Raw genomic sequence first — 27,575 nt, forward strand, 5'->3', positions numbered from 1 at the left:
TCGGCTAGTCCTGCGCCGCGATTTTCGTCAAGGGTGGTGATCTGGCGGAACTCAAATTCATTGTTCGAAAGGATGAAGGATAGTTCATGAAGACTTGATGCGCTGACATCGGCTTTTTGAGTTTTGACCAAGATTGCAGTCACCCTGTGGTCGAAGAAAGGGAGGGCGGATTATGAGAGACCGATGCGTTGCCATCGGCTCATTGAGAATCGGTTTAAAAGAAATCGGCAAAGTCAAATTGGGGAAACTTCTTCATTCATAAACAGGAGTTCTTACAAAGAAAGAGCCGATTGCTCAAAGAAGGAAGAGCAAAGAAGGGTCTATTGACCAATCTACTACTGCTAGGCCTACACTAGTAGATCCTAATCTATGGGCCATCGCTGCCCTCGTCGGCATCCTCGGAACTCTCATCGGCACTGCTGCCGATGGGCTCCTCGTCGCTACTCCCGTAGCCCTCTACGGGAGCTTCATCCCCGTCTTCATCGTCGCTGCTGTCGTCATCCCACCACATGCGGAGGCGTTTCGCCGGCGGGTAGCCCTCGAGGGAGTCGTCGTCATCGTCGTCGTCTTCCTCTTCCTTTTCTTCAGAGGTGGGGCAGCCGTCCCAGGGGAACCGGTCGTCCTCGCTTTCCGACTCCGAGTTCCCCGTCGGCGAGGAACCGAAGATCTTCATCCCTGCTGGTTAAGGACTTGTCGTCCTCGGACCAGATGGAGGAGGCGTGGCTTTCCTCGTCCCATTCTTCTGGGGCACGGATTTCCGGCGGCGTCTCGCGGGAGGAGGAGGACCCGTAGGAAAGCTCGGAGGAGGAGGAGGAGGAAGAAGACATGGCGGCACAGAGGGTTTTTTGGTGCTAATGCGAGGAGGACGAAGGAGGAGCAAGCTGTTTAGAACGGTTAAATAAAAGGGATATGAGGGAGATTCAATGCCACAACAGTTTCCGAGGAGATGTTGCCCAACAGGAAAATTTTGCGGCCACGTGGAGAAGTGGAGGGGGCAAGGCATCATGATGAGGATTCTGCGGCGGTTTCTGCTCTGCCACGATATGACCCGACGAAAGAAAAGCGTAATGATTTTGGAAATGACATTTCCAAAACCAGGGGGCATGTGTTATCACCAGAATTTGACCGAGTCAGAGGTGGGCCGCGATCAAGATGGACTTGAAGAATATATATAGAAGAAATACGTGAATCGGCCTTACATGCAAAGTTTGGGCTAGTTTGCCCTTGTATCTGTAACATATTAGGTTATGTGTCGATTAGGAGTTAGAGTTTTACCCGTGCACGGTTAGGTGCACGCCCGAATTAGGAAGTCCCTTGGACTATAAATATGTACCTAGGGTTTATGGAATAAACAACAACCAACGTTCAACACAAACAAATCTCGGCGCATCGCCAACTCCTTCGTCTCGAGGGTTTCTCCGGTAAGCACCATGCTGCCTAGATCGCATCTTGCGATCTAGGCAGCACAAGCCTGCCCACGTTGTTCATGCGTTGCTTGTGCTGAAGCCTTTTTGATGGCGAGCAACGTAGTTATCTTAGATGTGTTAGGGTTAGCATTGTTCTTCGTATCATATGCTGTCGTAGTGCAACCCTTATGCATCTAGCCGCCCTTACACCTGTCTTAGGTGTAGGGGCGGCACCCCGCTTGATCATAGTTTAGTAGATCCGATCCGTTACGGTTGCTCCTTGTTCATCAAGGATTAGTTTAACATCCGCAATAGTTAGGCCTTACAAAGGGTTGGAGGATCCAGCGGCGTGTAGGGTGGAGTTTGCTAGCCCTAGACAGGACGTTCCGGGGATCAACCTCGTGTTGGTTTTTAGGCCCTGTCTAGGATCGGCTTACGGTCACCGTACGCGAGCGCGAGGCCCAATCGTGAGTAGGATGATCCGATTATGCGGTGAAAACCCTAAATCGTCGTAGATCGTTTTAACTTTATCTTGATCAAGCAGGACCACCATATATTCGGACACCTTGTACGAATCATGGGTGGATCGGCTCTTTGAGCCGATTCACGAGATAACCCGAGAGCCGATCGAGGCTCGTATTTAACGTTTACGTGTATGCCATGCAGAAACTAAGCGAGGCATCATCCAACACCTTCCCGACCGGGTATAGGTCAGGTGGCACGCCCTTGCGATAGCATCGGACGTGTGACCAGGAGGCTTTGCGGGCCGTCGCTCTGAGGGACTGGGGCCAGCCGCAGCCCTAGTTGTTCCCGGCTCTACTGTGTTGCCAGTCACTGCCCGCCGGTGGGTTTCTGACGCCAACAACAACAAAGACGAAGGAATTGTGGTTAAGTCGTTAGTCTCCGATGATGGTCCCTTGCAAATGAGGACGTAGTGCAATATGGTGGATGGGTTTGCTTGCATTCTCTCCACTCGCTTTTGGTGGCTAGGAGGACGCTCTTTCGCTCACTCATGTATGGCTTGTGGCGCTCACTCTCCATTTGGTGGGTCGCTCCCTCACCTCTCAACTCACTATGGTGGAAGTGATGTTGTGCCCTCGCTAGAGCCTTCGCATTGTCGGCGATGATTTGGCTAGGAGTCATGGGGCGTAGCTCGAACTTCCTATCCTTGACCTTGAAGGTGTATGCATTGGTGTGTCCGTCATGTATAGCCTTCTTGTCGAATTGCCATGGGCGGCCAAGCAACATGTGGCACACCGTCATGGGCACCACGTCACATTCAAAGGAATCTTCATAGGGGCCGATCTTGAAGTTGACGGTGACGGTATGTTGTATCTTGACGTTGCCCTTGTCGCTCAACCATTGGATATGGTAAGGGTGAGGGTGCTTGCGAAGTGTAAGATTGAGCTTCTCACACAACTCGGTGCTTGCAAGGTTATGGCAACTTCCTCCATCGATGATGACCTTTATTGACTTGCCACCAATACCGGCACGGGTTTGGAAGATGTTGCACCGTTGGTCTTCCATAGCTTGAGGTTGAGTTGTTAGCACCCTTGTGACCACAAGAGAAGGTTTGGGTCATGCACACATAAGAGAGGGTCTTCTCCACTATCTTCCTCATAAGCTTGTTCACTTGCGACGGCGGCTTGTACCATAGCTTCATATTCATCTTCATCGAGCGTCTCTATGTCACCATTCTCCATGGTGATCATGACCTTGGTATTCTTGCACTCAAAGGATTTGTGACCTTGGGTGCCACACTTGAAACAAGTGACATTAGAGGGTCCCGTAGAGGCCTTAGAGGAGGCGGTAGAGGACACCGTTTGCTTCATGCGACTTTGGATAGTCGGTTGCTTGGATGGTGTAGAAGAGGCGGTAGGCTTGACACTTGTTGTAGTTGTCGTTGTCGCGAGCTTGGAGGCGAATTATGACTTGGACTTGGAGTACTTGATGTCCTCACTCACTTGGCGCTCGGCCTTGGAGGCTTGGTGGACCAACTCAACCATGTTGGAGTAAGGTTGGAACTCCACAATTCGCTTGATGGGATAGTTGAGGCCATTGAAGAAGCGAGCGATGGTTTGTTGCTCGGATTCTTGGATGTTGGCTCTCATCATAGTCAACTCCATCTCCTTGAAGAACTCCTCGACGGTCTTGGTACCTTGCTTAAACTTTTGGAGCTTGTTGAAGAGGTCGGTCTCGTAGTGGGTTGGTACAAAGCGAGCTTGCATCTCTTCCTTCATCTCTTCCCAAGTGTCAATTGGAGGTTCACCCTTTTCTTCCCTTAGGGTGAGGACTTGCTCCCACCAAGTGTTTGCATAATCCTCAAACTCAAGAGACGCCATGGCCACTTTCTTGGCACCGGAGTAGTTGTGGATGCGGAATATCTTGTCAACCTTGAGTGCCCATGAGAGGTAGGCCTCGGCATCTTCTTCACCCTTGAACTTGGGCATGGTGAACTTGAGCCTTCCATCTCTTCATCCTCCAAGTTTCTTCGGCGAGGACGGATGCCTTCATCTCGTGCGGCTTGAGGTGGTATAGGAGGTCTTCCGCGGCCAACCATAGCATTGGGTTGGTGTTGAAGTTGGACACTAGCTTCACTTTGTTCCCGATGATGATGTTGTTGAAGATCTTGACGAGGTGGTTGACGACGCCCAAGGATGGCCCTCTCATCTTGCTCATGTTGTGGGTCTCCTCTTCCACGTTGGTCATGGCGAGGATGATTGCGGAGATCACGCCTCGGTTGGTCTTGATGTCCATGGCCTTGAGCATCACCATGTGGTTCCATGTTGTGGAAGACGTTGTCATGTGGATGGCCGTCACGCCCATGGAGGACGATCTTGTGGAGGACGTTCTTGTGGACGAACATGGCGATGTATTTCTCCTCGCCTAGAGTTGGAGCGAGAGTCTTCATGACGAGCATGTGAGCGATGAGGTCGATTATGGTCTTTATGCCTTGAGGAGGAGCTTGAGGACGAACGGTGACCATGAGAGTAGTAATCTTGTGACGAGCTTGATGATGATGAAGTAGAACGGTGTCGGTGATGACGACCCAAGTTGGTGATGGCGCGCTCGAGGCTATCCATGCGCCGCTCCATGTTCGCATCATTGGCCGCCATTTGGCCATTCAAGTTGTCCGTAGCTTCGCGAAGGAGAGCCAAGTCTTGGTTCACAACGGAGAAGTTGTGTGCCACTTCATCGTATTGCTCATCGATGCGTGTCTCGAAGAGTGTGAGTTGCTCCTTGAACTCTTGGCGTTGCGTCCATAGGTTGTATTGAGTAGCCAACCTCTCGGTGTTGCGGAGGACTTCTCCATCCCTTGCGTCATCTCCGCTCCTATCCATGATGTAAAGACAAGAACTATGTTGTGTATGTTAGTGGAAGGAGACTACCTCGCACTCTTACCAAGGTAAGATAGTATTGAGGCAATCCACCAAGTCAAAAGCAGGATCAAGTGTATCGGGGACACACGCAAAACCACACGCAAAAGCTAGCAAATATGGTGTTAGGAGAGGATGGTGGAAAGCCAAAAGACAAAATCCGAGATCAAGTATGTTGTCAAAAGTGGGTGAGGCCCAAAAATCCAACTGTCAATGTGAAGATCACTATAAACACGGAAAAGTTGTGGAACACCACACGGGATAAACGGGGTTAGTGCAACCAAAAGTGAGCGGAAAATTGTATGTACGGATGCTCGGTGTCACACTAACACAAGGAGAGGCAAAGCTTTGGTTGCAAATGGAGAGACAACTAGATTCACACGTGACCTCTCTTCTCTTCTCTCTTTTTGCGTAAAAGCTTGTAACTCTTTTGTATATGGTGACACTTGCACTCGTTGTATCTATGGTGGCACTTGTACTCTTTTGTATGGATGGTGCGCTTTGCACTCTTTTTGTGTTTTTGCGGCTTTTTCTCGCACTATGTTAGCGTTAGCTCGCTTTTGCTATCTTGCCACACGAGTGTTTGCTTAGAAGCTTTACTCCACACTACACACACACCTCACAATCGGGGTCACGTGCAATGTCTCGCAACACTAGATAAGCAATGCTCGATGGGATAGATCGCAAAAGGAAAAGGGCTACAAGGGAAAACTGCAAGTTATACCTGCGATGATGGTGGTGGTGGTGGTGGTGGTGGTAGCCGAAGACGAGCTCGAAGGAGGGTCGGATCGTCGCCCGGTCTGGGATCCGGTTTGACCGGACTCTGGACCGGATGGTCCGGTTGGCGGCCGGTTGACCGGGTTCTGCGCCGGATCGGCCGGTCTGGGGGCCGGTTGACCGGTTTCTCAACCGGGTTTTGCGTTTCTCTCTCCTGTTCTTCCCCAAACCAAAACCAAAAGAGCAAATCGACGGGAAAACGATGGAATTGGAGGCTAAAAGTTGGAGAAATAGTAGATCAAGCACATCAACACCAAATCCACGGACCAAAACCACTCAAAATGCAACCAAATCACAGATCGGTCCAAAGGCACTTTGGGGCTATTTTTGGGGATTTTTTTGGAAAATTTTCTAGAAACGAAATCGGGTGGGTGGAGGGTCAAAATCGCGGTAACCAAGAGCTGCTGATACCATATGATGAGATCTGAGATCTAGGGGTTGGCCCGATCTCGCGATTTGACCCAAGGATCGAGGGGAAAAGGTGGGAGAGCGAGAGGAACGCGAAGAACACGAAGAACACCGGTACTCACGCACGCACACCAACCCGATACACCCGATACTTACCCCCGTGGCTCGATGGACCACGCCAATAGAATCACCCGGAAGAGGCACGCGGCAGAATTCCCGGTGAGAGATTGGTGTTGGAGAAAGGAGATTGGTGAGGGAGAGAGAGTGCCTTGCACTAGAATCTCAATCAACAATACCCAAATCAACAACAAGGATGGCCTTGATTACAGAGGGATGCTTGTCCAAGATGGATGCTAACCCTAGGGAGACTAAGCTCAAAGTTGGTTTAAGCTCAAAATATGTCTAAGGGGTAAGGGAGGGGTTCCAGGTCCTTATATAGGCATACACAACCAGCCAGGCGAAAAGGTACAAGAACAGGATAACTTAGGCAGTTTGGTGGGGTCTCCTCGTCAGATCCGGTCCTGGGGCCGGTCAGACCGGGCCTATCACCGGGTGGTCCGGTCCTGGGTCCGGTCGACCGGTCGCCAACCGGAAACCTCGCAAGTTTCCGTCCGGTTGGTGTCCGGTACGAGCTGGAGGGAAATCCGGTTGGCGGCCGGTTGACCGGATCTGTGACCGGGCGGCCCGTTGTGCGTCCGGTCGAGCCGGGTCCTGGACCGGCCGGCGTCTTCCCTTCCATCGAGCGCTTCGCGTGACGTCGGGTCTATCTTCGTGTCCATCTTCATGACTTGAGGCTCCTCTCCTTCCCTTGGCCATGGCTTGTCCTCCTCTCCGGTGTCTTGATGCGCCTTGTACCTAATGACACATAGCACATCGGCATGAGGTAGCATTCCATCCAAAGGTGTACCGAGATCAAGGGTGGCTAGGAGCGAGGTCACCTTATCATGTAGCGCTTTAACTCGAGCCCGAGTCATTGGTCCACTTGGGGGACTTGTTGGTCTTGGTGTGGAGGTGTCCGAAGGCCACCCCGCATCAAAACTAGTCGAAGCAATCCATCACCTTCCTGACCAGGTATAGGTCAGGTGGCACGCCCTCGTAAGCACCAGGACGTGTGCCAGAAGGCATTGCGGGCCGTCGCCCGAGGGACCAGGGTCCACCGCAATCCTGGGAGCCTCCCGGCTCTACTGTGTTGCCCGTCGCTGCTCGCCGGTGGGTTTTTGACCGCAACACATTGATATTGCAAGATTATCTAGTTACTATGTGGTATGTCATACTCATGAGAAATTCAAATTCTAAATATCCATTAATCATCTCTAGTCGATTTTAATTGCCTCTTGATTAGAAGAAATGATTTATCACATTATGGGGGAGTAATATGTTTTGTACATATCACAAGCCTAGAAAATGTGAACATATGAGGTTATGCCACTTAGAGTTGATACTCTTAATTATCTTGTTCCTAGGTGGCATGTTTGCTCAAACAAGCTCCACTTCTATCAAAAAGCTTTTATTTTCTCATCGTATGGATTCTTGTTTGAGTAAGAAATTCTTGGTACGGTTTTTCCCTCAAATACATATCTCTATATATTATTAGGGACACCGTTTGCTTCAAGTTATTCTAATCATTGCCGTGCGTGATTGTTTGACTAGTTGAAGCTATCAAGAATCTTCATCAGTGCATAGTGATTAATTCTATATACTTATCCTATGCCTCTTATTGTGAAGTTGATCCTTACTATCCTTGAAATATACCACCGGAAGTTAATTCCAATATTCTCATTGTCTTTGACAATTGATAACCTTGTATGTGGTTGAATTTATGGATCATCTTCACCTTGGATTGCTTCTTATTGACTTATTTTATTTCCAAGAAATGTGTGTTGCTCCCATGTGTCTTCCTTGTTCCTTTGAAAAATCTTTTGATAAATTATTTTGATTCATATCAAGTATTCGTTTTGGAAGACAAACCTTTTCCTTACTGGTACATTGTGTCATTGTGAAAAGTGTAGATGGTTTGGTTTATTTGTTCGAACCTTGCTCTTTTGGGAGTTTTCTATCTCATTCCTTCTTACATGTTTTATTTGCTTGAATGAGATAAATCTTTGAGCATGTTTGCTCTATTTCATCCTTGCTCAATGGTTTCTTCTTAGCTCATTTGTTGAACTTTGTGAACAAATCTTTTGTGATTTGCGTCTTTGATATAATTTGGACAACAAATTTGTTTGGTCACACCCTTATGCCTTATTCAATTCATTTGGTGTTTTGTCCAAAGTATATCTTTCTTGGATCTTTAAAAGTTTTTGTGCATGCTTATATGTAATTTGTTTATACTTGTAGCATGCTTGCTTTCTTTGATCCATTATATAGGGTATACTCCATCGAATCCTAAAAGGCTAAGATGTGCATGAAATTCAAATTTCACCTATAAATATGCACATATTTATATGGAGTGTGTCCTATGTATTGTGGTTAGTCTAACCATGTTGGACCCAATGAGTTTGGGGGCCAAGATGTACTTGAATGTTGTTTTAGGTACATTGGAGATGCAATGGAGGCTTGTCTCATCTATAAGGAAGGTGTTGTCACCATAAGAGAATTGGAGACAAGCTAGGATGATCGATGAACTCTTATCTACTACATCAGGCCATTGCTATCTCGGTAAAAGGTATCTTATTCATGCATACTCATATAGCATCCAACCTCTTGTAGGTTGCATCTTGGCATGAAGTTCTTTATTTTGAAATTATTGCGGTTATTGAAAAATCCTTTTAAATAAAACTTCTTATTGTACATTTGAGTAATTTGAGAAGATGCATATGTTGGGAATATATAAAAATCATGTTTATGATTCACCTACCCAAATATGCCCTCTAGCAATGTATTGCATATCAATTCCTCAAAGAACTCTTATGTGCAATTTTGATAAAATTGCGAAATAAATCCCTATTTGTGATACTTGTTGCCTCTCTCAAAACATTTCAACTAGCTTTACTTCCCTTATTGTTAGTTGTGATGTTTTTGAGATTTATTTGGTTGAAGCTCATTCATATACCATAAGTGAAAATTGGAGCCATAGGCTATATATGCTTCTTAAGCAAACATCCTTTGGTATATTTTATGACTTCATCTTGGATATCTTTTCTTATTTATTTTGTTAACCTTTTGTGTGTGCATGTTTCTTTATAGATCACTTTGTCCACTTTAGAAACTTATATACATAAGAGCGTTAATCCATCACCTTGATATCCTTGTTCTTTGCCGACCATCTTTTATCCTTTTGTTTCTTAGTGGTGTTGGTAAAGAAGATTTATGAGTGCTTGGTTTTTTTGTCCTTCTTCATGCACTCATATCTTGTAATTGTTGGACTCAAGTTATTCTTGATAAGCATATTATCTTTATCTTGGTTGTGTTCTAAATGATATAGAGGGAGTAAGGATTCCATGTTTGTGCATATTGTATTCAAATGCAAACACTATAAATTATGCACGAACCTTGGGGAGCTTCCTTATTTTATTTAAAGCACTATATCTCTCTTATCATGATATCTTTGTTTGTCCAATTGGTTCTTCGATTGCTTGCTTTATTTGTTGAAGCTTTCTTCACCATGTTATCTTTATGCAATCTTTGATCCTCAATATAGTTTGACTTCCTTCAAGTATTCGTCATTGGATATGTGCATTTGATTCCACTCAAATTATGAGAAGTGCACACCTTGGGGAGGAACTCACATTATATTGGCTTTCGAAATTTTTCTCCCATTTCGGCACTTGATGCCAATGGGGGAGAAGTTTAGAGGGTTTAAGGGAATGGTTTTATACTTAAGTTTGGTTTGTGCTTAAGTGTTTTGCCTCTCATGCATTCCATATTTATATGTCTTGCATGGTTGTATATATATGGTGGAAATTGTCCCAAGGGTTAATCTTGACAATGTATGCAATGAATTCATGTTCATCACACGTGCATACATTGTGGGGGAGTTTGCTCTATATATATTGGTTCTACTCACATCCCTTGCATTAGTTGTAGTTGTGTGAGTAGAGTTGATTTTGATATGGGATAGTAGCTTTGTGTTACTTGACCATATCAAATACAAGCTCTTGTATACAACTTATTCTCGGATAAGTTGCGTACTTTTCTCTAATATTCATTATATAAACCCTGTTATTGTGGTTGTCATCAATTACCAAAATGGGGGAGATTGTAAGGGTATATTGTCCCTATGTGCGGTTTTGGTAATTAATGACAACCCCTATGGACTAATGTTTTCATTGATTTTATATGAAGGAATATTCCATAGGTTCTACTTGTATTCCATGTGTTGGATTCAAGTATGGATGCCATGAAGATAAAGATACACCTTGTGTATTGGCATCAAGATCATCGATTTGAAGATCTATATGTGATATGATCAAGAAGAAGAAATGAAGAAGGAGTTCTTATGTGGAACTCAATATTAGCCATGCTCTATCTTATGTGATAAGCAATGAATGATCCAGATCTCGAGAGCTTGATTCCAAGTAAAGAATTCTTTATACACCTCAAGATATTATGATAGAGTATGAGAAGATACAAGGTTGAGTTGGGCAAGTTCAAGATGAGCATCTCAAGTGGATCACATGTATAGCTGTGCATTTCTCGGGCCGGGCCGACCAAAGCCCGATGCAAAAAATCCCGGCCCAGGCCCGGCCCGGCCCGACCGTCGGGCCGAAAAAAGTGGCCCAAGCCCGGCCCATGGAGGAGAAAGCCCGTCGGTCCTCGGGCCGGGCCGCTTCAGTAAAATGCGTAAAATGACGGCCCAGGCCCGGCCCGGCCAAAGCATCGGGCCACAAAATCAGGCCCAGGCCCGGCCCAGAGACATGGTCGGGTCGGGCTTGGCCCGAGAATTTTGGGCTGGGCCGGGCTGCCCATGGCCAGGTATAATCACATGCTTGAAGCTTGCCGTCCATTTGGTGATAATGGACATGTGAAGATGTGCATCAATGGAGCTTTCCATCATGGTGTATGGGGGAGCATTTGTGAGTCTTCACTTAGCAACGATGATCAAGTGAGGCACTCCGGCTTGAGTAAAGCTTGAAGAGTTATCATTAAGATCAAGCGGGATGCGCAAGGCAAAGGTATAGCCTTGATAGGTTTTCCTTTTACCGGTCTCAAGGTGGTTGATGGGAGACCGGATTATAGGATAGATAGCCACACTATTAAGAGGGGCTTTCGGTTGGGTAACTTGATCGCATCGTCTTAGGGAGCTCAATCCTTTGCATACTTTGCATATCCCTATTGCTTCTTGGTGTTTCTCTGTGTGAGGTTCTTGAGCTTGTTGCTAGCTTTACAACAAGCCCAAGTTCATCAAAAACAGAGTTCGTATAACTCTTCTATGGCATTTTCAAGGTTGGGTGATTTTACCGGTTATTCATGATATAAGGTTCTACCTTTTATATTCATGATAAAATCCCCTCCTACAGATTCTTGTGTTTTCACTTTCTATAGGATAGCATTTGTTGTTATCTTTCAAACAAAATTAGTTTCACTCAATTCGGAGTTCGGGAGCATCTGTTATTAAAGAAAAAGGAGAAAAGATTAAAAAGAAAAAAAAGAGGGGAGTGGCCAGTCGACCGGCCGGCCTGACCGGACCAGCCACCGGCCCACCCAGTCCGCGCCGGGTCTGGCGCTGGTGCCTGCCGGGCCGCGTTCAGTGGCCTTTTGGCCCAAGACCGACTGCTGGGTCGGTCCACGATCCGGCCTCAGCCCCGGTCGGCCGGCTGGGCCGCCGGCTGGGCTGTTTTTCCGCGCGATTTTAAGTGTTGTTTTTTCCCCCAACGGTTATTTTCTCTCCCCTACTATAAATAGCCTTCTTCCACCTTGAGCTGAAGTAGTTCTTCCCCTTTCTTCACCTCCATTGTTGCTATTCGAAGAACTACCTTCCCCTCTTGATTCCTCCCATGATTCTTGCCCATTCTTGAGGATTTGAGGGAGGAGATCTAGATCTACAATCCCCACCAATCAATTTCTCCTCTAAGTGAGGGGAACCCTTTGGATCTAGATCTTGGAGTCTTTTGTTGACTTTACCCATTGTTCTTCCTCTCCAATCTCATCCTAGCATTTGTTGCTTGGGTGGGATTTGAGTGTGAAGGACTTGAACGCCTCTAGTGTTCTTGCTTTGCATCATTGCATAGTGTTGAGCTCTCCAACACGATTAGTTCGAGTGAGAGACCGTGAGCTTGTTACTCTTGGAGGTTGACCTCCTAGTTGGCTTGGCGGTTGGTGCTCCGGTGATCTCTTCAAGGAAGATTGTGAAGAGGCTCGGGCTTCTCCTTCGTGGAACTTGTGAAGTGGTTGTGGAGCTTGCCATCTCCGGAGCGGAGGAAAAACTAACCATAAGGAAAGGGCCATTATCCTTCGCGGGTGTGGCTCGGAGAATAGGGTGAGCCTTCGTGGCGCGGGGAATCCTTCGTGGGACCTCCACTCCTCCAAACGTGACGTACATTCTTGCAAAGGGAGGGAACACGGGAATACACCCTCGTCTCCGCGTGCCTCGGTTATTTCTATACCCGAGTTCTCTTTCCTTGTGATAGCCATCGTGCTTGAAGTACATATATCTTGCTATCACTTGTGCTACATATATCTTGTGCCTATCTTGCTTAGCTCTAGTTGTTATTGTTACACTTAGTTGAGCTTAGCATATTTAGGGTTTGTGCTTGTAAACTAAACGTTAATTTAATTTCGCATTCTTACAAGACAAATCCGCAAGAGTTTTTTAAACGCCTATTCACCCACCCCCCTCTAGGCGACATCTCGTCCTTTCACTTTTTAGCTTTCTTTGTAGGGTATTTTTTACAATTTGGAAGGCCCTATGTTCAAATTCCTGCTTCTGTAGGGCGAGTGATGCTTGGGCCTTTCTGCAAAATGTACCTGCCACCTCTGTGCTGAATATATTGGGGTCCTTCTAGACCCCTTCACTTGTTCAAAAAAAAGATAGCTTCGTCTTGCCATATCAGATTGGTTTCGATCGCGTGTAACCGTATTTTTTTACCATTTGGTTTTAGAGGATGAATTGCATAGCTCTCTGGTCTATTACCATTGCCTTACATGTCTTAGTTTCAGTGTGAAGTTAGACACGGAGAATGATATGGAAGCCGAGAACTAGATACTAGCGATGGAGGTTTAAGTCTTGGTGGTGACGAGATTTTGGCTTGATGATTTGCGCCTTGGAGCGGCAACATTGACAAGTGAAGGTGACAACACGGGAGGAATTCGGTGTCTAAACTTGCAGGGTGAAAAGTCAAGGTCTGATCTTATTTAGTTTTACCTAGCAATAAACTTGTTGAAGACATTATTTTGTGAGTGAGGACTTTCTCCGGGGTAAAAATATATAGTCATTGATCAGAATGATGATGACGTTTGTGCATTGCTCCTTTCTTAGAGCGTCGCTTTGGGTAGATGGGGGTCGATCATCCTTAAGATAGTCCTCGCTCTCAAAACAATGCCTTCAACAAAGCCATTGCCATGCACAACTAGTTAAGGTTAGACCTGGAATTTTTACCCTGAAAGGTAAGACTCTGAATTTCACATGTGCTGCCGTGCCCACTTACATATTGCTGCAGCGAAACTCAGAACACCAAGCAAGTCACTCAACAATACAGAGACTCGAACCTCCGGTCCTCCAATCTGGCCTTCATGATATTCCGCCTCTGATTTCACCATGTACCACAATGTCATCTGATGGCAACACAGAACAGAGCTTCGCGTCGCTCCCTCCAAAACCAAATAGTCGAAATAAAATCATGGGTGTGCACGACCGAATACCACTCGACCCAGCAATCTCCAGGCAAAAGATGCACTATTCCATTGAGATTTCTGAAACTCATCACTCCAGCCAGATCAAGACGAACATGCCTCAGGTAGGTCTTCATCTTCGCATAAGAGAGACCCGAGGACCGTCATCATTATTCAGGTCGGGCCCCCAGCACCCACCACCACCATCACCAGGACGCCGCCCAGACCGGCACCCAGGTCACCGTCTGCCGCTGATGCCCTAGGCGCGCCGCCGCTCACGACGCCCGGCGCGCCCCTCACGCCGCGGCGCATCGAGTAGCCAACACGTCGTGGTGCCCGGCGAGCGCACCACACCCAACCTGGGGAGGATCCTTCCCGCGCCGATCCACCACGCCAGGGGATGAGCAGGCCCCGCCACCGCCGACAACGACCAGGCAGAGCCCGCCGCGCCCCATGGCGGCGGCGGGAGGAGGAAGGAGGGGTGGGGGGCTGGCGGCGGCGGCTATCTAGGGTTTCCCCCCGTCGCCACGCGGAGGCAAGAGGAGGAAACAGGTCGGGCCTCAAAGAGCTCCTTTGGCTCCCATGATTTCATTTCATTTGCTACAAATCTCCAGCACATTTTATTGAATCTAAATACCATCTCCAAATTTCATGTTTGGCTGTCACATGGATTTATGATGTTGTTATTGTTGTTGTAAATGTTTTGCAAAGTCAAGATACAACCAAAACCATCTCAATTTCTGCGTGCTCTTAGGGATAACAAAGTGCCAACACTAATTTGAGCTATATCTACTAGCGCAAAACATGCTCAGGTGCAAAAGAGACTAAGACCAACAAGTGGGTTTATATGCTACTACAATAGCTGTGCCCTGAACAAAACCAGCAACCGAGAAAGCTGGTAATACAATACAATGTAGACAAATTAAGTAACGTCAGAGGCCAGAGAGTGACCTTGTGGAGAAAGAACGGAGAGCGGGAGCGGGCTGGACTGGATGCCAGGGTCAATCCCAAATGTTCAGGAGCACTTGCCTCACCGCACCGATACTTCGATCATCACTGCCTTTCTCTCTCTCTCTTTTTTTTGCGTGTACTTCGATCATCACTGCCTTTCTTTCTCTGTTTGCTTCTTTTTCGATTTTACAAATTTACTCAACTGGATGCACGTATGTACCAAATACAATTCTTCACAGCACATGGCTTCTCTCGGGCACGACTTGTATGAGATGTGGCATAGCGTGCGATGGTAGGATCCAGCAATCTGGACCATTAGATGTGGAACATGTGGTACAGATCGGATTATTGGATCTGGTGGAACATTTTTGTATACAAGCCCCCGTTATCCTCTCTATTTCTGCATCTTCCTGTACCATCACGTTTTAGTCGACCCTGTTCCCACATCAGCGAAGCCGTCGGCGATGGCGGCGGCTCCAGATGTTGTATCAATCCATCCCCACCTGGTCCCCCCCGATGTGTATTGAGGAAGACAGCTCCATCACTCCTTCTCTCATGTGGCGACAATGGCGTCCTAGCGATGGTGGCTACAGGGCGTCAAGCCAACTTGGTCCGCCCCTAGATCTTGCTGGTAGATCCTCTTCCCCGCGCAACAAGATCCCGATCCACATCCGCACGGCTGCGAGATAGACTTTTCAGGTACCTTTATTTCGGATTGGATGATCTAGATATTGTTCTAATTTTCGATATTTGATCCCACATTGATGGCATTATGTTGTAGACTGGGTGGACGACTATCTGGAGAAACAAAGAAACCCACCTCCCCTCCCAGATGAAGCCTGGAAAATGGAAATATTAGTGGGTTGGCTTTGCCATTCAAGAAAAATGAGAACTTCAGCCCACAGGGTCACACGACGACAAGGAAATTAGCCATAGCATACATGGATCAGCATCACAGGTTAATGGTGCATGCTCCTAGGAAGGGTCATCACAAGAAAATAAGGAAAGCCGCAGCTTACTCCAATCGTCAGCACATAAACATGAAGAATACTGTTGTCCTGCAAACTTGATATTGCACAGTAAGTCTGTTCTTCCTTTGCTAACAGAAAACCTGAAAATTGCTCACACAAAGGTTGTGTGGTGGTTGTGGTATCTTACTAAGCTTATCTTTGTGTCTTCTTGTTTTATAGAAGGTGATGATATGATGGGATTCACCTGCTGGAGAGGTGCACACAAGTAAGAGGATTTTGCACCATAGGGCTCAGAACAATATGCTTAAGGATTTATATTTATTAATTGCAACTTGCAGATTATGGGGTTGAGACCAGAGCAAGGAAGCGGATGAGGCAAGAGTCCGCAGCTGGGACGACGGCGAAGCGGAAGAAGGGTGGAGGCTTAAAGAAATCTCTACAGAAGAAGAGGAGTGCCTTGTTCAAAAAAAAGAAGAGGAGTGCAGAGCAGGAGGCCCGGCATCGTATTCACACTTGCATCTCTAGTGTATCATGACATTTTGTTTATCCAGATGTATGTGATCTTGTATTAGATGATTGCTATGCTAAAATTTAGCTATATACGCAAACAGTAAAGTCTTCTTGTGAGCAAAGCAAGTTCTGTATGCATGTCACTGATTGTAGTTACAAAATCAGAGAAGCAGTTTACTAGCTTGTGAGATGGACCAGTAGGCCAGCTGAGCTGGGCATTCCACACTTCATTGCATTTTCAGCATTGAGATAATGAACCGTGAATGTGCTTCAACACTAAGATGTATGAGAGATTGATGTAATGCTTCCCAACAGAAACTGAATGTTTCATCTATCTATGGAAATAAAAGACTGAACATTCAGGAAATTGGTACCTGAGAAGAAGTGGTTCATTCAAAATATTAGGTAATTAATCTATGTACTCTTTTCTGTGTCCCCACTATTAACATTTAAATCCATACCAGCTATTGAATCAACAGAGAAATTCATAAGTGAATTTAGAACATATGTGCTGACGAGTTACTATGCCCATTGAACCAGTTTTTCAGCTCACTACATAGTATACAGAGCTCCCAACAACATGAGATGTCAATCGATGAACAATCCAACACTAGCTTATATACAGTGATTTAAGGACCTTGAAAAGACAAACATTTTCATTTTTTCTTCGGACATTTACGGCTGTCATGTAGCACAAGTTCTTTGCATGTGCCGCAAACGCGTGGCACCCGTACAGTAACACCTAATTTTTTCTTTGGTTGTGCCTTCTTTTCCTTGTCTCGATGGCCCTTAATTCTCGAGCATGTGCCTCTTGCGTCGATATTGGTAGGTGTTAGGATATCAACTTGGGTAGGGAAGGAGCTACCAACAAATGATTCTTGTTCTTGTTGTGAAGTATGAGCTACAGCAAGCGTAGACTGGGAAATAGTTGATTCCAAATCACATAGACCCGAATGGAGCAAGTCCAGTCCCCCACTTGAGTTTTTCGCATGTTGGATGAGATCTTCGAATTTGTTCCGTGCTACCGAGATCTTTCGTCTTGTTTCCATGTCAACATAGTCAATGGGATTATCATCAAGTGGATTTCCATCTCCATCATAGACAATGTCTCTACAGGAAAATACAAGTTAGAACGTGAACAGTCTTAAATCAATCAAATATTCACTATAGGTATGGAATTAACATTACCTTTTGCACATCTTCTCCCATCTTTTAAGTATATAAAAATTTGGAAGTTCATTTATCTTTGCTCCCCTCAGGACACGTATGACATGGCGGCACACAATTCCCTTGTTCTCAAAAAGCATACACGAACATTTGGTTATCATGGTTGTTGTTTGTAAATTAACTTCTCTTACCCTGTTTTTTGGGTGACTTTGATCACTAACGGACATGATTTTCAGATCCCCCACATCCTTTGTGTCCTGGACATCACAATGCTCTCTAGCAGCAAGTACCTCGGACTGAAACAAGTTAAAAACCTCATGAGTGAATATCAAGCTACCATGTCTTTCTATTTCCCAACATGTCATCAATCTGGGTGTTGTGTGTAAGCTCGTGTGGTCAGCAACCAACTCCTCTTGTCTCTGACATTTCAGGGCTGTGTCAAACCTTAGCCAAAACTCAACAAAAGCAAGCTTGCGACGAATGAAATTCTTGAAAAATGAGTTTTCACTCTCTGACCTGGAGGTGGTTCTGAGAATACCAGCTAGGGGAATGTCCATGAAGTATGCCGGCACCCATGACCCACGGATATGGTAACATTTTCCAAACCATTCATTAGTTTCCAAGTCAAATCTTAACATTACATTCTTCCAACTTTCCTCAAATTCTGTAGGTGTTTCAGAATTCCACACACAAGAATTCAACCTCTTGTAGAAATATTCGTTGGTTCTTAATTCCAGCGGGACCTTCTCAGGAACCTTCCGCATAATGTGCCACATACACAACCGATGCACTGTGTTAGGGAGAATTGCCTCGATAGCATTCCTCATGCTGCCACTCTCATCCGTTATGATAACTCCAGGAGCGACCCCACCCATGGATTTAAGAAATGCCTCGAACAACCATTTGTAGTCCTCTGTTGCCTCATTCAGTAAAAATCCGCCACCCAGAAATACACTTTGCATATGATGGTTGATACCAGTGAATGGTGCAAAGATATAGTTGTATTGGTTAGTGCTGTATGTGGAATCAAAGGACAGCACGTCATGGAAATGACTGTAATTTTTCCTACTAGTTGCATCTGCCCAAAACAAACGTAATGTACCATCTTCATCGACATCATACTCAAAGAAAAAAGCAGCATTGAGTTGCTTCAATCTACCAAACTGGTCCACTAGCATTTGAGCATCGCAATTCTTGATTTTATTTTTGAACTCTGAATAGTAATTCTGCAAGTCTTTCTTCGTGCATCCCACACCGTCAAACGCACCTGCACCAACATGAAGTAACCTATATGCTTGGGCTGGTCCAATGCTAGCTTTGTGGCAATCAAATAGTGTTAATTTGGCTCTCTCACTTACTTTCCTGTTTGATCTAATCAGGTGTTGCTTTCTAGGGGACACTAGTTCATGATTGTGGTGCTCAACCATTGAAGCTATGTTGTATTTGCCTTCACTATCCCGATTGACGTAAATATGAGCATCACATCCACACCTTGTTATTTTGACCTTGCGCCTTTTATTTGAAGCATTTTTATCCAAGTAGTCAACAGTATGAGTATCTTTTGTGGAACGGTATCCCTCCCTTGCGCATAAGAAACGCTTCCAGTGAATTACATTGTTCACCATCCTTTGTGACCCAAGACGGACACCAAATCCCACGTGGTGTGCATAGTTCTTGTAAAATGCCTCTACAGAAGCAATGTCATCAAATCTCATGCCTACTATTGGTTTTATTGCCTCGTCGCACACTGGTTTATGCAATGAGCCCTGGAAAGATGAACAGGTCAACACAGCTTTCATAGTTACGAAGATCGAGCACACATATGCATGTAAGCTCTCTGTATCAAACATGCCAAATGATTCTAGAGATTTACATTCATCGTGGTTTTCGGGTAATAGCACTTGTTTCTTCAGTTTGAGAAAATATAGTTATGAGATCTCATGTGCTCATGCCAAACGTAAACACTCGAAAGCCAGTGACCACTATAAAGTGTAGATTTGAATTGTGCAAAAAAAGCATACAATCAGCAGTACACTTACATCTTGGGAAAAGCATTGTCTCTTCTTGGGTGTAGAGAATTCACTAAGAGGAAGCATCCTAGAATTAATCTCTGAAAAAGAGTTGGCATCACTTAATTCTGTCATTCCCAAGCTATTGACTGAGTCTGCAAAATAAATAAAAGACTGAGCTGAAGCACACATGATTGTCATGAAGAACCAGAAATATTGGCACTATTGACACCAAAAAACTTACCTGAGATAGTTGGTACGGTACGCGGATTGGCCGGGCATGCAAGGATTGGTGATGGTGAGGTTGCACTGGTAACCTCCATTTAGAAGAACAATTCTGCATTAGTTCATATCAGTAACAGGACAGTAAAATCCAATGAATTCTTTTTCTCTTTTCCTATCGTGAGTACAACACAAGACACATGCCAAGAACCGGATCATGTATAAAGGTAATGCATTCATATTAGAGAAGGTTACTGAACCACTTAACTGACCGTATTACATACCATAAAGCATCAAAATCAGATTAAAAATAAGTTGATTTCACTACATGGTGGAAAACTAGGAAGAAATACATGGTGCCATAAAAGAAGATTCCTGCCATCGGTGTATACACTTCGCGTCCTAATTATTGCATGGTAATTTAGGTGAATTAACATGTTCTTCTACAGAAACCTAGAAGTGAAGAAAATTAGAAGAACATAGGCATATCTGAATATTTCTCATACCAAAGAGCATAATGTAATGCAGCAAAGTTTTCTATTCATTTCATTATCAGAACTGGTATAAAAATAGTTACAAATATTACTCCCTCCATTTGTATTTAATTGACCTTAATTAGAACCACTGCTACTTCATTTGTGATGTGTCCATGCGTCAGTTAAAACCGAACAGAGGTAGTAGTTACTACTGTGAGTGAAAACGACAGAACCCAAAACTGTGTAGTTTCCTTTTGAATCCTTGTCGGAGAATGTAAGATATTAGTAGCAGGGCCCAAATTAGATAAGGAACTCAATAGATTTCAGGAAAAAGCACAACGAACCGTGGGCGATTTTGTGGCGCCGTCCCAAGCTCGCTTGACGAGCTGCAGCCACCGTCGCTAGGCCTCCATTGCCGCCGCACGAGAGAGGGGAAGAAGGAAGGAATGCCGTTGTCTCCGTCGGTACACGCCGGCACAGGATGGGGAACGGCGGAACACCACTATCGCCGTCGGCTTCGCCTGGACTGGAGGTGGATTTGGGAACTAGGGCTGAAGTTCTGAACAGAGCGCGTGGGGATGGAAGGATACAGAACTGAAATATGGAGTAGAATGGGGTGTTTGATGCAAAAATGTTCCACCAGATCTAAAAGCCCGATCTGTGCCACAGATTTGACATCAAATGGTCCAGAATACTCGATCCTTCGATCGCACGTTATGCCCAGATCTCATACAAGTGCGCCCCGGCTTCTCTCGAGATCTTGGAGGCCTGCTCCGGTGCTCCCCCTAAACAAAGTATAAGGATTATAGTTGGATTGTTTTTTCTATGTTGAGTGCGCAGAAATCCATATCTAGCTAAGTATACCCGTCTGTATTGATACGTTATGTATACGTCGTGTAAGAAGAAGATAAAAAGATCATGTGACCAGTTAACGATCTTATCCGCCTAAGTACCACCCCACGTTGTGCATGCCTTGTTTTGAACAAAACCTGGTATACGCCAACGTGACCGTAGATACGTACAAAAACGAGGTACAACACAACACAGGTCATACAGACGATGGACCAACACTTAAATTATGATCGTGGCCCCGCTTACAAACAGGTATGGAAATATCTCCACCGTTGTTGTGTTTTATGCGCCCAGAATTTTTCTAGGAGAGGAGCACCGGAGCAGAAGTGGAGATCTTGTCATGCATCAGAATATAAAATTCAGCTGAGATACCAAATGTTTCAGACACCTACCAGCCCAGCCAGCAATGCTGCACGAGCGGAATCAAATTTTGCCGCCAATACTTGAGACACCTGCAGAAAGAAAATGGCATCAACTTGTCTTGTGCCGATTCACAAGATTCTTATTGTCGCAGATTCTTTATTTGTCATAAGTAAAGAGGAACCTGCATGGAAGTTTCTCTGGTTCTCTCACTCGTCACCACATCTTCTCTTCAAACTCCATCCAGAGAAAAGATAGCAGTTGCAAGTACCGACTAGTTTCCATTCCTAAGCATGTCTAGCTTATGGCCGACAAAATCAGGATCGAAGAACAGACGCAGAGCTAAACATGACTGCCTCTTCACTTTCGGCGACCATCAATGCAATCTAAGATGGCCTGATTACATCTGCATTGATGAGACCATGGGGTTGTTCAGCAACTAGGCTAGCCTCCCGCGGTCTCCACATAGGTAGGTACTACTGCTCTGCATTGTTGCTTTGATCACTGAAGTAGCATGCAAGAGAGCAGTGAGTTGAATGATGAATGGTGAACAGCTGCACTTGGTTCAAACAAACATGCATTATGCAAGAGCATCTGAAGCAAGTTGAGAAGATAGATAATTGATGACAAGGAGCACTACAGACTGGCCAAAATACTTACCGGAGTGAGGGAGATAACCGTGTCAATGCTTCAAACAAAACTGTATGCACCTTGTGTCCAAGCAAATTGTGATGACTGGTGGAGGGAACAGGTCTCCAATCACCATGAAATTATAGAAGAGAACAGCTGTATCTACAGTACAGTGTAGAAACTGCACACATTGAGAGCATAGGATCTGTTAACTAGTTCTTCCAGAAAATATGATTTTTTCCAAGTAAACTTAGCCTATAGATTCACATCTCTGGAATTTTAGATTGGAATCCATCTTTAAAAGAAGCCCCTCAGTGTACAGATAAGTGCAAATGCATATCAAGGAAAACAAGAAAATTGGTACTTCCCATGATGCCGACTTGATTAATTGTTTATAGGCGAATGCATCATCATAGTTGTCCCAATTACTTTCGACGGAAAGATCTCCTAATTATTCATTTATTATTTCCCTCAATCTGGAGATGATATTGTTCTGCACCTTTTTATCATATAGTTCAGTTGATTAGCAACAGAAGCAATAGCCTGAATTTTTTTAAGCAGCATAGCAGGATTAAATTGAGGATGGGCAGTAGCCAGAATAACACATATGTCAATAGCTAAATGTTGGGTTAGCAATTCATTAAATACTGGAATGAGCGTGCATCCATGCAATTATGCCAAGATCCCCCATCCGACTACACTGCCCTGGTTCTTGCTGACAATTGCGGAACATGATAATGTGCAGGCTCAACTCGAGGACAGCGGACAAGCTAAAAATGTAATAAACATGAGACGACTTTGATGTTGGAATCATCTATGCATCTGCCAGATATCAAGAACAGCAGACAGCATCTGGGAGATATAATGGCCATATTCTTTCTGTCTACCAATCAAATGCTACCGCTTATACACATCTTCTGTATATATAGACCTCAGCAGAATGGTAGACACATCAAACCAGAAGTCCCACCTCCTCCACCTCCTCCTCTCTTCAAGTACAATACAGAGAAAACCTTCAAGATCAGAAATGGCTTTCCACCTAAGATCGAGAAGTTTGCCTTCAAGGCCTCAGGCCAACGAGGCCGAAGTCGAGCAAGAGCTGCTGAGCCTAGAGGCAAGCATCTCTTCCTCCACCACCATCGGCACGATGTGTGATGGTCTGAGGAGGCTTGGAGACATCTACAACGGTGTTGAAGAGATTATTGGCCTGCCAAGCAACCAAGTTGGGAAGATGTTGAATGGAGAGATGGATAGCTCTCTTGAGCTGTTGGATCTCTGCAGCATCATGCAAGAGATCTTCGTAGAGATAAAGGCCATCATCCAAGAGCTGCAAGCGGCTCTAAGAAAAGGAGATGATGCAGCTGTTCAAGCCAACATCCAATCTTATACTCGTTTGGCGAAGAAGGCCAAGAAACTTTTCAAGAAGACCACGAAGAAGGCTACTTCTGCGGGTTGCGAGGATAGTCATGCTATTTACCAAGGCTAGGGAGATATCGGTATCTCTGCTGGAGTCCTCAATCCATCTCCTGTCGAAGGAAATCGATATGCCTAAACAGTCTCTTGTCTCCAAAGTATTTCACAAGAAGAAGGCAGTTGTTTGCCAGGAGGATCTATTGCAGGAGTTAGAGTGCAGTATTGGAGATCTTGAGAATGTCTGCAGGACATTTGTTCAGGAAATTAGTCCACATCAGGGTTTCTCTCCTGAACATTCTTAGCTCATAGATACTTCCACACCACTCTTGACAGCCTGTGATTGGCATCCGCCTTTTGAGGACTAGCTGATCTTGGTACAGTTTTCCCAATATGTAATTATGTATAGAATACGGATGTACAGGAAATTATAGAGAAAAAACAAAGTTTTGATCCATTTGCCCATTTCATGCTTCAAGATGTGCTTTGTGATCTAAGTATATATACTTATTGCAGTATCCTTGGTTCGTGGATCATGTTGGGTGTACATTAAACATGACAGGTCGAAGTCACAAGGGCTAAGCCTGTTCATAGCAGAATAAATCATTTTAATTACCAAGATTCCCCACCACCACCACCACCACCACCACCACCTCCAGCACATTGATGTGCAGTCTGGCACTGCAGTTGAATATTTCTAGTTTCAGAATGCATGTGCAACTTGTTTAAATAAAATGAGTTTCTACAATCTTCATACGTAACACTCAAGCATGTCGAGGCCCAAAAAAGCCTCAACCATGCACCTCTAAAAAAAATTCCCTTAGTTTAGATTATCAGAAAAATTTTATCAAGATGGAGTCGCACAAAATTTCTCTTGTTTACATATCGTTCTCGACACACTAACGCCAAGGGATGTTTTATTTGCCAAACAAAAAGAAGAGCTGTGCGCTGAACATATAACAGAAGTGGAGAAGTGTCTAGTATAGAGATCACAATTGCGAATTGAGGATGGGCAGTAGCCAGAATAACACATATGTCAATAGCTAAATGTTGGGTTACCAATTCATTAAATACTAGAATGAGCGTGCATCCATTCAATTATGCCAAGATCCCCCATCCGACTACACTGCACTGCTGGTTCTTGCTGACAATAGCGGAACATGATAATATGCTGGCTCAACTCAAGGACAGCGGACACACTAAAAAATGTACTAAACATGAGACGACTTTGATGTTGGAATCATCTATGCATCTGCCAGATCTCAAGCACAGCAGACAGCATCTGGGAGATATAATGGCCATATTCTTTCTGTCTACCAATCAAATGCTACCGCTTATACACATCTTCTGTATATATAGACCTCAGCAGAATGGTAGACACATCAAACCAAAAGTCCCTCTTTCCTGCTCCTCTCTTCAAGTACAATACAGAGAAAACCTTCAAGATCAGAAATGGCTTTCCACCTAAGATCGATAAGTTTGCCTTCAAGGTCTCAGGCCAACGAAGCCGAAGTCGAGCAAGAGCTGCTGAGCCTAGAGGCAAGCATCTCTCCCTCCACCACCATCGGCACGATGTGTGATGGTCTGAGGAGGCTTGGAGACATCTACAACGGCGTTGAAGAGATCATTGGCCTGCCAAGCAACCAAGTTGGGAAGATGTTGAATGGAGAGATGGATAGCTCTCTTGAGCTGTTGGATCTCTGCAGCATCATGCAAGAGATCTTCGTAGAGATGAAGGCCATCATCCAAGAGCTGCAAGCGGCTCTAAGAAAAGGAGATGATGCAGATATTCAAGCCAACATCCTATCTTATACTCGTTTGGCGAAGAAGGCCAAGAAACTTTTCAAGAAGACCACGAAGAAGGCTACTTCTGCGGGTTGCAGTATGGTCATGCTATTTACCAAGGCTAGGGAGATATCCGTATCTCTGCTGGAGTCCTCAGTCCATCTCTTGTCGAAGGAAATCGATATGCCTAAACAGTCTCTTGTCTCCAAAGTATTTCACAAGAAGAAGGCAGTTGTTTGCGAGGAGGATCTATTGCAGGAGTTAGAGTGCAAGTATTGGAGATCTTGAGAATGCTTGCAGGACATTTGTTCAGGAAATTAGTCCACATCGGGGTTTCTCTCCCGAACATTCTTAGCTCATAGATACTTCCACACCACTCTCGACAGCCTGTGATTGGCATCCGCCTTTTGAGGACTAGCTGATCTTGGTACAGTTTTCCCAATATGTAATTATGTATAGAATACAGATGTACAGGAAATTATAGAGAAAAAACAAAGTTTTGATCCATTTGCCCATTTCATGCTTCAAGATGTGCTTTGTGATCTAAGTATATATACTTATTGCAGTATCCTTGGTTCGTGGATCATGTTGGGTGTACATTAAACATGACAGGTCGAAGTCACAAGGGCTAAGCCTGTTCCAAGATTCCTCACCACCACCACCTCCAGCACATTGATGTGCAATCTGGCACTGCAGTTGAATATTTCTAGTTTCAGAATGCATGTGCAACTTGTTTAAATAAAATGAGTTTCTACAATCTTCATACGTAACACTCAATCATGTCGAGGCCCAAAAAAGCCTCAACCATGCATCTCTAAAAAAAATCCCTTTCTTTAGATTATCAGAAAAAAATTATCAAGATGGAGTCGCACAAAATTTCTCTTGTTTACATATCGTTCTCGATACACTAACGCCAAGGGATGTTTCATTTGCCAAACAAAAAGAAGAGCTGTGCGCTGAACATATAACAGAAGTGGAGAAGTGTCTAGTATAGAGATTACAATTGCGAATTGAGGATGGGCAGTAGCCAGAATAACACATATGTCAATAGCTAAATGTTGGGTTACCAATTCATTAAATACTAGAATGAGCGTGCATCCATTCAATTATGCCAAGATCCCCCATCCGACTACACTGCACTGCTGGTTCTTGCTGACAATAGCAGAACATGATAATATGCTGGCTCAACTCAAGGACAGCGGACACACTAAAAAATGTACTAAACATGAGACGACTTTGATGTTGGAATCATCTATGCATCTGCCAGATCTCAAGCACAGCAGACAGCATCTGGGAGATATAATGGCCATATTCTTTCTGTCTACCAATCAAATGCTACCGCTTATACACATCTTCTGTATATATAGACCTCAGCAGAATGGTAGACACATCAAACCAGAAGTCCCTCCTCCTCCACCTCCTCCTCTCTTCAAGTACAATACAGAGAAAACCTTCAAGATCAGAAATGGCTTTCCACCTAAGATCGATAAGTTTGCCTTCAAGGCCTCAGACCAACGAGGCCGAAGTCGAGCAAGAGCTGCTGAGCCTAGAGGCAAGCATCTCTTCCTCCACCACCATCGGCACGATGTGTGATGGTCTGAGGAGGCTTGGAGACATCTACAACGGTGTTGAAGAGATTATTGGCCTGCCAAGCAACCAAGTTGGAAAGATGTTGAATGGAGAGATGGATAGCTCTCTTGAGCTGTTGGATCTCTGCAAGCATCATGCAAGAGATCTTCGTAGAGATGAAGGCCATCATCCAAGAGCTGCAAGCGGCTCTAAGAAAAGGAGATGATGCAGCTGTTCAAGCCAACATCCAATCTTATACTCGTTTGGCGAAGAAGGCCAAGAAACTTTTCAAGAAGACCACGAAGAAGGCTACTTCTGCGGGTTGCAGTATGGTCATGCTATTTATTAAGGCTAGGGAGATATCCGTATCTCTGCTGGAGTCCTCAGTCCATCTCTTGTCGAAGGAAATCGATATGCCTAAACAGTCTCTTGTCTCCAAAGTATTTCACAAGAAGAAGGCAGTTGTTTGCGAGGAGGATCTATTGCAGGAGTTAGAGTGCAGTATTGGAGATCTTGAGAATGCTGCAGGACATTTGTTCAGGAAATTAGTCCACATCAGGGTTTCTCTCCTGAACATTCTTAGCTCATAGATACTTCCACACCACTCTTGACAGCCTGTGATTGGCATCCGCCTTTTTGAGGACTAGCTGATCTTGGTACAGTTTTCCCAATATGTAATTATGTATAGAATACAGATGTACAGGAAATTATAGAGAGAAAAAACAAAGTTTTGATCCATTTGCACATTTCATGCTTCAAGATGTGATTTCTGATCTAAGTATATATACTTATTACAGTATCCTTGGTTCGCGGATCATGTTGGGCGTACATTAAACATGACAGGTCGAAGTCACAAGGGCTAAGCCTGTTCATAGCAGAATAAATCAATTTAATTACCAAGATTCCCCACCACCACCACCGCCTC

The 27,575-nt window shown here is 44.8% G+C and overlaps 1 protein-coding gene and 2 pseudogenes across 1 annotated transcript; 2 read left to right on the forward strand and 1 right to left on the reverse strand.

Moving 5' to 3' along the window:
- Positions 1 to 16,637: 16,637 nt before the first annotated feature.
- LOC124682361 (protein FAR1-RELATED SEQUENCE 5-like) lies at positions 16,638 to 20,594 on the reverse strand. Its single transcript, XM_047217075.1, has 5 exons — positions 20,389 to 20,594; positions 19,591 to 19,683; positions 19,377 to 19,501; positions 17,359 to 19,103; positions 16,638 to 17,280 (listed from the first exon to the last, which is right to left on the reverse strand). Exons 2-5 carry the CDS (start codon positions 19,667 to 19,669, stop codon positions 16,827 to 16,829), a joined length of 2,403 nt encoding a protein of 800 aa, XP_047073031.1. The 5' UTR covers positions 19,670 to 19,683; positions 20,389 to 20,594; the 3' UTR covers positions 16,638 to 16,826.
- Positions 20,595 to 22,913: 2,319 nt separating this feature from the next.
- Positions 22,914 to 23,608, forward strand: LOC124682487 (annotated as a pseudogene).
- Positions 23,609 to 26,546: 2,938 nt separating this feature from the next.
- On the forward strand, positions 26,547 to 27,240 carry LOC124682488 (annotated as a pseudogene).
- Positions 27,241 to 27,575: the final 335 nt, after the last annotated feature.

This window comes from Lolium rigidum, chromosome 1 (genome assembly GCF_022539505.1).
Source record: "Lolium rigidum isolate FL_2022 chromosome 1, APGP_CSIRO_Lrig_0.1, whole genome shotgun sequence".
In the NCBI taxonomy this organism is placed as follows: Eukaryota; Viridiplantae; Streptophyta; class Magnoliopsida; order Poales; family Poaceae; genus Lolium; species Lolium rigidum.

Coding starts and splice junctions, on each gene's coding strand:
- LOC124682361 (XM_047217075.1), bottom strand. CDS start 19,669: ATGGAGGTTACCAGTGCAACCTCACCATCACCAATCCTTGCATGCCCG. Junction 19,502..19,590: donor TACCGTACCAACTATCTCAG/GTAAGTTTTTTG, acceptor TTTATTTTGCAG/ACTCAGTCAATAGCTTGGGA. Junction 17,281..17,358: donor TGGGAGAAGATGTGCAAAAG/GTAATGTTAATT, acceptor ATTTTCCTGTAG/AGACATTGTCTATGATGGAG.